Below are 11,048 nucleotides of genomic sequence, written 5' to 3'. Positions count from 1 at the left end.
GGCAGCTGTGTGGTGGCTCCAGGCACCGGCTGGGGCTGGGGCAGGACTGAGATCCGCGTGTGGGGATGGGGAGGGACTTGCTAGCTGACTGAGGTCACGCGCACACAAATGCAGCATTTTATTGAGTGCACAGGACAGAGGCCGCTCAGGGAGAGAGGAATAGACACTTTAAAGGGCTGTGGGGGCCTTACGGACAGAGAAGCTGGGTTGCGGGCCTCCTGTTGGGACCAGCTCGCCTCACCCCAAACCGCTCTCCTGGTTCCACAGGACTTGACACATGCCAGCTGGCATCCCAGGCTGCAGCCTCCATTCGGTGCCAAGTAGGGTGACCAGATGTCCTGATTTTATAGGGACAGCCCCGATATTCAGGGATTTTTCTTCTATAGGGACCTATTACCCCCCACCCCCATCCAGATTTTTCACACTTGCTGTCTGGTCACTCTAGTCCCAAACGACGTGGTGTGGCCCCCTGTCCCCCGCCCCGCTCAGCCGCAGACTCAGAGATCCCAAGGCCCCTTGTGACTGTCTCGTCTGAGCCCCTGGGTAGCATCCCCACCGTTGTTCCTAGAGCAGAGCTTTTGGAAAATCATCCAGTCCCAATTTCAAAATGGTCCGTGATGGCGAAGCCACCCCAGCCCTCGGTAAACTGTGCGCATGGCTAGTTACTCTCCCCATCAAGAATTTACGCCTTCTTTCCTCCCGCCTGAATTTGTGTAGCAGCACTGACCTCCTCTCTGACCCTGCCCAGCATCTCCCCTGGCGGTCTCTGAGGTCTGGGGGGCTCGGTCCAATTTCTCTGCAGGGTGGGTCTTCACATGGCAGAACCCACTGCTGCAAAGGGCTCCTGGCTGGCGTCTGCAGGACGGCTCAGGAAAGGGCGGAGAGAGGCCGTTGGCTGGGGTGAGATTCCAGTACCCGTCCTCCGGAGAGAAGGCGCTTGACACGGCACGGTTCAGCGGCACGATCAGTCATGTACACGAAGGACGTGAATTCCAACAGCAGGACCAGTGGGAACGGGGCCTTGGCGGGGGAATCTCTGCCTAGTTCCAGTTGGAGGGAGGAATTGCTCAGTGCCAAGGCAGCTGCTTGTGCGCCAGGCAGTGGGTTAGGTGCAGCCGCAGGCCTCCACGATCATGTCGGGGATGTCGGTCTTGACGACGTTGCTGTCCTGGTCATAGTAGAGCAGAGAGAGGGGCCGGCGGTGCGTGGGGACGCAGCACGAGCTGAAGGCGGCATGCACGTCGTTGGCCTTGATGAGATTCAGGATGGCTGTGTGGAAGGAGGAGGCCAGGCCGGGCATGCCGGCCACGTGGGTGGGGCAGGGCCCAGTGCAGTAGTTCATGCGGTAACCCTCGGGCTGGATGATCCAGTCGTCCCAGCCGATCTCCTTGAAGTCGACGAAGAACTGCTTCCTGCAGCACGTCCTGGAGTTGCTATTGCACTCGACAGCCCGGCGGTGAAGCCGGTGTTGGGGCCTGGCCCAGATCTTGGCCACCATGAATGGCCGGTGAGATTCGCTGCTGCTGAGAAGTATGGCAGGCTCTGGGCTTCCTTCAAGCTCCAGCTCCGCTGTTAGTCTCTGGCCGCCTTTGCTGATGAAGCTCTGGACAGCTGTCCTCACCTCCACCGCGGCCCAGCCTCCCCGCTTCACCTCCAGCTGCCTCCTGCCCACCAGTGTCAGGTTTGCATTGCCTGGCTCGGACAACAGCAGCTTCGCCGTGACCCTGCGCGCGGGGCCGCCGGGGGCTGCCAGGAACATGTACATGTTGGCATGCAGGACTTGCACGCTTCTGCCGGCGTCCTGGGTGAAGCGGAAGTGCAGATGCGTCCTGTTGGGAGCGGTGGGCCCTGCAGACAAAGCAGCAAGGGGGGCATTAGGAAAGGAAGCAGTGAGGGCTCCACATTTACACTGGGGTAGGCTGGCATTGGAGGGGGGGCAGGAGTGCCCTTTCTATTGGGGATGGGGGAAACTAGACTAGAGGGAACAGGAGACCACTGCATGAAATGCTAAGCCCAGCCCTGGGGCCAGGGCTTGGGACTCCACCGACCAGGATATGCCATGCCTGGGGCAGCCCCACGTTTTCCTTCGCCTCCAGACTTACTCCAATGGTAAGCAGCAGAATCTTGGCTAGGCTGGTAATTCTGGTGACCTTTCCTACATTCCCTTTGCTGGTAAAGCTGGAGAAAGATATGGGGCCAGATCTTCAACTGGTGACAATCCTCATTGTCTTGAATGAAGTGACACTGACACCCACCAGCTGAGGATCTGGCCCATTTTCCACTTCCTGCTGCCTGAATCCCTGTGCGGTGTTACTGTGCTTTTTTATCTCACCCCAGAGGCAGCTGCATTTCAGCAGGGGATGGTGTGATCCTTGCATATAGCTGCTGTTCCCAGATCCCTTAGGAGACACTGCCTATAAATCATTGTTCTCCCGGCATTACAGATCTAAATAGGAAAAGAAAAATCCCTTTCTTTGCCTCTGGATTGAGAGCAGTGGTGGGCAAACTACAGCCTGCAGGCCACATGCGGCCTGTGGGACCATCCTGCCCAACCCTTAAGCTCCCTGCCGAGGAGGCTCGCCCCCGGCCCTCCCATGTGGTTTCCCCTCCCTGCAGCCTCTGCCACTGGCCTCTGCCAGTCCTGCTGTTCTGAGCAGCATGGTAAGGGAGCGGGGAGGTTGGAGGAGGGGCAGGGGTCCTGGGGGGCAGTCAGGGGACAGGGAGCAGTTGGATGGGTTGGGGGTCCTGAGGGGAGCAGTCAGAGTGGGAAGTGGGAAGGGGTGGATAGGGGGCGGGGGCCAGGCTGTTTGGGGAGGCACAGCCTTTCCTACCCAGCCCTCCATACAGTTCTGGAACCCCGCTGTGGCCCTCAGGCCAAACAGTTTGCCCACCCCTGATCTAGAGAATGGATTGATGGGCTGGGCCATGATGCATGTTCATTTGCAGCCACATCTCTGCGCTAGGAGATTCTTTGTCCGGGCCTGGATCGGGCTATGACGTATTGTGGAGGAACGCTGTTCTGGGATGTTTGAAGAACACAGTGTGTCATTCCTTTGGCCAATGGGCCTGCCTGGGATGTACCTGCCTCCGTGGCTGTACAGACCCAGTACCACGGAGGCTACCTGGCCAACAGCTCCTTCCACAGGCACAGTGACATCCATGGAAAAATACACACAGCTCCGTGCCCAGCCAAAACCATTACCAAGAGACTCCTGTGCCTGCCAGCCCAGGTCGCCCTGGGCTGCCCGCTAGTGAGCTTAACAGGCGGGTGCTAGTGAGTCTGTGGGTTGGAGCCTGCCAAGGAAAGCTTAGTGCTTTAGTGGTCTTCTCAGTCTGGCCCAAGCAAGCCCTTGGCAGAGTGCTAGGGCGTGCGGTGCTGACTTTCACCGGAAACACCGTCTTCATTGCCATTGGTGCTAAAGAGCTGATGGTGCTTTTCATATATAATGACAGGATAGAATGTGAGGCTGGGGATGTCAGTCCTGGGGTGCTGGCTAAATTCTGCATTGGGAAGTTGCTTTTTATCCCAAGCACCTTGTATTTCAGCTGGATACGTTGATCTTCACCTCCTCCACCTACGAACCGGGTGGGTTAGTGCTGCTGAGGGAGGGTTGGGGCTGTGTTCCACCCCAGAGGCAGCTGAATTTCCATGGGAGGAGAAATTAATCCTGTTTTACTCTGGGGTAGTGAAGGATCCCATAGCACTTTACAATCTGTATGCACTCAGCAATGCCCTCTGAACATGGAGCTGCATCTGGGGCGGAACACGGCAGCTGTTCGACAGCAGCATCCCCAACCATCTAGCGCCCCCGGTACTCTCTGCACAGAGTTACATTCGATCCTCTCCCATCTAGCTCTGAGCTAACGAGTCAGAGGGTTTTTCAAGTACACCTCTACCCCGATATAACGCTGTCCTTGGGAGCCAAAAAATCTTTTACTGCAATGTAGGTGAAACCTCGTTATATTGAACATGCTTTGATCTGCCAGAGCGTACAACCCCATCCCCCCAGAGCGCTGCTTTACCACATTATATCTGAATTCGTGTTATGCTGGGTTGCGTTATATAGGGGTAGAGGTGAACTGTACCATAAAGCACAGTGGAACAAAAATTAAACTAAGCAAAAGGCCACGTTCACCGCTGCCATCTACCACTCCCTTCACCGGGGCTAGCCAGCCAGCCAGCCATCTACCGCTGCCTTCACCGGGGGCTAGCCCAGCCCAGCCCAGCCATCTACCGCTGCCTTCACCGGTGGCAGCTCAGCCAGCCATCCTCTACCTGCTGCCTTCACCGGGGGCCCAGCCAGTCCAGCCATCTACCGCTGCCTTCACCGGGGTAGCCAGCCTAGCCAGCATCTGCCGTGCCTTCATCCTGGGGCTAGCCAGCCAGCAGCCATCTACTCGCTGCCTTCACCGGGCTATGCCAGCCAGCCAGCCAGCCATCTTCCGCTACCTTCACCGGGGGCTAGCCAGCCAGCCAGCCATCTACCGCTGCTTCCCGGGGCCAGCCATTGGCAGCCATCTAAACGCTGCCTTCACGGGGCTAGCCAGCCACCCAGGCCATCTACCTGCTGCCTTCACCTTGGGGCTAGCAGCCAGCCAGCCATCTGCCGCTGCCTTCACGCGGGGGCTAGACCAGCCAGCCAGCCACTCTACGCTGCCATTCGCGGGGCTAGCCCAGCCAGCCAGCCAGCCATACTACCGCATGCCTTCCGGGGCCTAGCCAGTCAGCCAATCTACCACTGCCTCATCGGGGGCTAGCCAGCCAGCCATCTACCCGCTGCCTTCACCGGGCTAGCCAGCAAGCCACCTCTACCGCTGCCTTCACTGGGTTAGCAGCCAGCAGCCACTACTCTGCTGCCTCACCAGGGGCTAGCCAGCCAGCCATCTATCCGCCTGCCTTCACCGGGGCTAGCCAGCCAGCCCAGCATTCTACCGCTGCCTTCCACGGGGGGCTAGCCAGCCAGCCAGCCATCTACGCTGCCTTCACCGGGGCTAGCCAGCCAGCGAGCCATCTACCGCTGCCTTCACTGGGGGCTAGCCAGCACCCCAGCCATCTACCGTTCGCCTTCACCGGGGCTAGCCAGCCAGCCAGCAGCCATCTTACCGCTGATTCACCGGGGCTAGCCAAGCCCAGACAGCCAGCCATATACTACCGCCTAAACCCAGGTTGTGAGTTAATCTTTGAGGGGCCATTTAGTGGATTTGGGGATGGTCCTGCTTTGAGCAAGGGGTTGGACTAGATTGATCTCTTGAGGTCCCTTCAAACCCTAATCATTCTGATTCTATGAATTCACTGGGGGCTTCGCCAGCCAGCCATCTCCCACTCCCCTTCACCGAGGCCTAGCCGCAGCCAGCCATCTACACTGAATTTCACCGGGGGCTAGCCAGCCAGCCAGCCTCCCACTCCCTTCACCCAGGGCTAGCCCGCCAGCCAGCATCTACCCACTGAATTCACCGGGGGGCTCGCCAGCCGAGCAGCCAGCCATCTGACCACTGCCTTCACCGGGAGCTAGCCAGCCAAGCCAGCATTCACACTGCCTTCACCGGGGCTAGCCAGCCAGCCAGCCATCTAACCACTGCCTTCACGGGGGCTAGCCAGCCAGCCAGCCCATCTCCCACTCCCTTCACCAGGCTAGCCGCAAGCCAGCCGATTTCTACCGCTGAAATTCACCGGGGGCTAGCCAGGCCAGCCGCCAGCATCTACTGTGCCTTCACCGGGGGCTAGCCAGCCAACCAGCCAGCATCTACCGCGAATTCACCGGGCTAGCAGCCAGCCAGCCATTCTACCACGTGCCTTCACCGGGCTAGCCAGCCAGCGCAGCAATCTACCACTGAATTCACCGGGGGCTAGCCAGCCAGCCACGCACTCACACTACCTCTGCCTTCACCGGGGGCTAGCCAGCCATCCCAGCCAATCTACCACTGCCTCACCGGGGCGCTAGCAGCCAGCCCAGCCATTACCGCTGCCTTCACCGGCTAAGCCATCCAGCCCAGCCATCTACCGCTGGCCTTCACCGGGGCAGCCAGCCAGCCATCTACTGCTGCCTTCACCGGGGCTAGCCAGCCAGCCAGCCATCTACCGCAGTCTTCACCGGGAGCTAGCCAGCCTGCCAGCCATCTACCGTTGCCTTCACCGGGGCTAGCCAGCCAGCCAGCCATCTACCACTGCCTTCACCGGGGGCTAGCTAGGCAGCCAACCATCTACCGCTGCCTTCACCGGGGGCTAGCCAGCCAGCCAGCCATCTACTGCTGCCTTCACCGGGGGCTAGCTAGGCAGCCAGCCATCTCCCACTCCCTTCATCGGGGACTAGCTAATTCTGCTCCATGGCCGAAATCTCTGCTGCTGTGAACGGGACCTGCCCTGCTGACCCCGCTATGCCCACAGAGAATTGGCCGTATGGAATCATAGCAGTGGGCTGGAAGAGACCTCAAGAGTTTATCCAGTCCAGGCCCCTGTGCTGAGGCAGGACCAAATAAACCTGGACAAGTCCTGACAGCTGTTTGTCCAACCTGATCTTAAAAACCTCCAGCGAGGGGGATCCCACCACCTCCCCTGAGCCTACCCAGAGCTTAATTACTCTCATAGTTAGAAAGGTTTTCCTCATATCGAACCTAAATCTCCCTTGGCGTTGATGAAACCCATTGCTCCTTGTTCCACCTTCAGTGGATATAGAGAACAATTTATCCCCAGCCTGTGTAACAGACCTTAACACACTGGAAGGCAGTTATCAGGTCCCCCCGTCAGTTTTCTAAACTGCCCAATTCTTTTAACCTTTCCTCCTAGGTCTGGATTTCTAAACCTTTGATTATGTTTTGCTGCTCTCCTCTGGACTCTCCAGTTTGTCCCCATCTCTCCTGAAGTGCGGTGCCCAGAACTGGTCACAACACACCAGCTGAGCCCCCGCTGCGTATCTGACGCCTGTTAATACATCTCCAAATGACATGAACCTTTTTCGCAATTGCGTCCCATCGTTGACTCATGGGCAATTTGTGATCCACTCTCCCCACCCCCCGACCCTTTCCAGCAGTACAACCACCTCGCCAGTTCCCCTCCCTGCGACCAACGTGTAGTTGTGCATTTGATTTTTCCTTCCTCAGAGAAGTACTTTGCCCTCTGTCTTTCTCAACTTGCATCTTGTTGATTTCAGATCAATGCTCTGATTTGTCAAGGTCATTTTGAATTCTAAACCTGAACGGCAAAGCTTGCTACTCCTCCCACCTCAATGTCATCCGCAAGTTGTAGCAGCATTCCCTCCACTCCACTCCCCAAGTTGCTGATGAAAATATTGAATAGTGCCAGACCCAGGACTGACCCCTGCAGGACCCCGCTAAACACTCTCCCCCAGTTTAACAGTGAACTACTCTTATGTGTTTATTTCCTTGAGGTGTAAGGTTGGATGTAAGTGCTCGGGGAAGTGATTTATGTTCCTGCATCCTTTTAGGGTTGCAATGGGATAAAATACCCCCATGCAGAGGCCCCTCTTGGGGGATGTCTCTTTCCCGCGATATGCCCCTGCAGCACCCCTTGAGACACCCAGTGAGACCTTACAGACCTGGCTCAGCAAAGCTGAGAATCTCATACTCTTGCTCATCAGTCTTGGGGCTCTGGTTTGGCATCACCAACGTGACGCTCTGGTTCGTGCACCCAACACGTAGCCTCCCCAGAGCTGTCAGGAGGCCAGCTCTGAAGACAGGCTGGGTCACACTGGGTCGCTCCTTCAAATGCAGCTTGGAAAGAATACTCTGCTTTGCTAGCTCAATGAGGACCGTCTTCTGCACCTCTGGGTCCAGGGCTGCCATCTCGCAGGCAGGGCATCTCCCTGCCTCAGGCTCGGCTACTCCAATGAGTATTAAAAGCAGGAGGGCTTGCCCGGTGGCCATCTCCTTCTGATCCCCACAGGCAAAGAGAATAGGGATCCAGCAGGCTGATTTTCTCGAACAGCACGAGGTCAGTTACCACCACAGCAACGGAGCTGGGCTCCCGTCTGGAAAAGGAGCCCCACAAAGTCAGTGCCGGGAGGGTAAAAGTCAATGTGGAGGCTGCACTTCCGTGAGCTGATTTCACAGCCCCACTCCTGGATTACTGGGAAGTCTCGTTTCACTGCCTTTGACGCAAATATTGGCTGATCCCAGTGCAGATAAACGCCCCTCTGATCCTGCAAGAACATTCCCGTAGGACACAGATTTTGGAGGTGTTAAGGTAGACCTGGGGGAGAGGTGTGTTTGGGGTCCTGCTGGATCTGGCTGAGTTTTGTGATTTAGCAGCCAAGATCAATTAAAAAAAAACAGCTGAAAACATGGCTGATTTGGGACTGGGATAGTGACTACAGGTGTCAGTCAGGTCAGGGCCCCATTGTGCCAGGTGCTGGACAAATGCACACAGCCTGTCCCTGCCCCGCAGAGCTTGCAGTCAGCGTATGGCAAAGAGTAATTGGCAGACAGCTGCTCCCAGCATAGGAGAGCAAGCGGCTGCAGCAGAGACAGAGCTGGAGGAGAGGTACTGCCAAATCTCAGGGAGGGTCTGCTTTACAGACTGTTGCTGGCACGGCTCCCTCGGTCAGGGGCGGGATGGGGTTGTGATCTGTGGCCGAGTGTTGCCAAAAGCCCCTAGTGTAGACGCAGGTGGCTAGACTGATAAGGGTAGAAGACCTGTCCACACAAGGAGCGCTTGCCAGGACAGTGTGATAGGACAGATACACTAGCAAAGCACTCCTAGCATAGGACCAGAGCTACACACCTTTGGCGCTGGAGCTAGATTGCTGTAGTGCCTGAAGGGTGGTGGTGGGGGTGCGTAGATGCTACCTACAACGATGCAGCGGGTTTTTCTGTCGTAGGCAGCATCGACCTGGCTGTCTACACTAGGAGTTAGATTAGCATTGCTATGGCATCAAGGGTGTATCGCTTTCACCCCCCTGAGCGCTGCAGCCGTGTGGTAAACCAGGTCTAGTCCTCAGACTGCTGCCGCTGGGACCAGCAGGGGAGAGGATTTGAGGCGGATGCCAACAAATAAATTTTGATGGTGGGGGAAAAAAAAAAAATCAAGCAGTTTTACCCAGCTGGCCTGGGGCAGGGAAGGGAGCTGGCTTAATTTTTTCCAATCAAAACACTCTTCTGACAAAAAACTTTTTGACCAAAATTAAAATTTTGCATTTTGGTTAAAAATGCTCGTTTTTTTGTTGGAAAAAAAAAACGAAAGGAAATGGGGGCTGAGGCAGCAGGTGGTGTGGAACAGTGAGGGGGCTGGAGAAATGGGGGCAAGAGTAGTGGGGGTGGGAGAGCTGGATGGATACAACAGTGAGGGGCTGGATCAGTGGGTGTGGGGGGCACTGGAGGTGGAAAAGTGCGGGGGACTGAAGCAGGGGGGCTAAGAGAGCACGGGATGGTGGAAGAATGGGGGACCTGGAGTAGGGTGGGGGAGCAGGAACAGTGGGGTGCTGGAGCGGGGGGTTGGGAGAGCAAGGGTGCTGGCGTGGGGGGGGATCCAGGCCAGGGGTGTGTGCTAGAGTGGGGGGGGGGGGGGATCCAGGTATGGGTTGGAAGGATTCTGTGTGGGGCAATCTGGATGCAGGCAGCTCAGTGGGGGGGGTGGAGTGGGAGATCCCAGGCCCAGCGGGGAGCAGGAGGGAGAACGGGGGGCTGGAGCGGGGGGAGCAGGGGGGATCAGGGCAGGGGGTGGATGGGGGGATCCATGGCGGGGGGAGCAGGAGGGAACGGGGGGCTGGAGCGGGGGGAGGGAAGCGGAGGGATCCGGGCGGGGGGGCTGCTGGAGCGGGGGGAGCAGAAAGGGAGGGGGCTGGGGGAGCATCGGGCGGGTGGAGTAGGGGATCGCAGGCCGGGGGTGGGCTGGAGCGGGGGCGATCCAGCAGGGGGGGGCTGGAGCGGGAGTGGGGGCGCGAATCATAAACACGGGTACAGGCCCCGGCCCCGAGCAGGGCACCCGGGGGCGGCCTCCCCGCGCATGCGCACTGCCGGGCCGCGCGGCATGGGCCGCTTCGCTCCCCGTTAAGGGCGCGGGGCGAAAGGCTACGCCCCTCCCGGCCGGCAGGGCCGCTGCGGGCGCTCTCGCTGTTGCCCCTGCAACGCGGCCGGGTAGGCGCCGGGCCCAAGGCGCGGCGCGGCGCGTTGACGCAGGGCCGCACGTAGCTCTCGATGACGCAGCGCCGCAAACGCGCTGGAGGGAGGGCCAGCAGCTTCTTTCCTTTTTTTTTCTTCTTTTTTTTTTTTCTTTTCCTCCTTTTCGTTTTTTTCCTATCTTTTCTTTCTCCGCCCGCCCCCACCCCCCCCCGCGGCACGACCCCGGCCCGGCCCCCCCCGCGAGCACCGACCCCCGGCCCCCGGCCCCCCCGACCCCCCTCCCCGGGGGCGGCAGCGGAGACCAGAGCGGGAGGGGGGGAGACCCCCAGGTAAGTAAAACGCCTCCCCTCCCCCTGCTGCCCCGGGGGGCTCTGGGGGGTTATTACCCGTCCCCGGGGGGGGCAGGAGCCCCCTGAGTTTGGTGCTTGGAAGGGAGGCGGGGGGGCTTTACCCCCCTTGGAGCTGAGACGTTTGTACCCAGGCGGGGGGGCAGGAATGACACCGGCCCCTCCCCCGCCCAGCGCCCAGCCGGGCACGAGGGGCAGGTGGCACCGCAGGTGCCTGCTCAGAGGCGGAGTCGTTTTCCTTGACTCCAGCCCCCGTGCCCCCTTCGGCCCCGCTGCGCTGCGCCCGGTGCCCGGCGGGACCCCCGGGTTCTCTGCTGCTGGAGAGTCTTGTGGGGGGGCGAAGGGTGACGTTGGGGAGGGGGGTTTATCATCTCCCCGCGTCCTGAGCTTCCCCCTTTGCTCTGAGCGTCCCAGGCGAGGGCCTGGGGGTTGGGGCTCTTGCTTCTCTGGCCGCCTGCAACTTCCGCAGGAGCCGGGAACCGGCAAGGGGCTTGAAAAGCGTCCTGTGGTGTCAGCACGTCGCGGAGCTTGTAACTGGCCACCTGCATATGCCGGTGGTGTTGTGTGACCAGTGTCTCTGCGAGTGAGAGGTAAAGGGACGTGTTCAGATGGGATCTGAGGGCATCT

The 11,048-nt window shown here is 59.0% G+C and overlaps 1 protein-coding gene across 1 annotated transcript; it reads right to left on the bottom strand.

Moving 5' to 3' along the window:
* Positions 1–233: 233 nt before the first annotated feature.
* Positions 234–8,664, bottom strand: LOC116818853 (inhibin beta C chain-like). Its single transcript, XM_032770096.2, has 2 exons — positions 7,554–8,664; positions 234–1,848 (listed from the first exon to the last, which is right to left on the bottom strand). Exons 1-2 carry the CDS (start codon positions 7,879–7,881, stop codon positions 1,106–1,108), a joined length of 1,071 nt encoding a protein of 356 aa, XP_032625987.1. The 5' UTR covers positions 7,882–8,664; the 3' UTR covers positions 234–1,105.
* Positions 8,665–11,048: the final 2,384 nt, after the last annotated feature.

The sequence above is a fragment of the Chelonoidis abingdonii genome, chromosome 26 (genome assembly GCF_003597395.2).
Source record: "Chelonoidis abingdonii isolate Lonesome George chromosome 26, CheloAbing_2.0, whole genome shotgun sequence".
Taxonomy (NCBI): domain Eukaryota; kingdom Metazoa; phylum Chordata; order Testudines; family Testudinidae; genus Chelonoidis; species Chelonoidis abingdonii.
The sequence above is the reverse complement of the archived record's forward strand: the minus strand, read 5'-3'. Positions and strand labels throughout refer to the sequence as shown.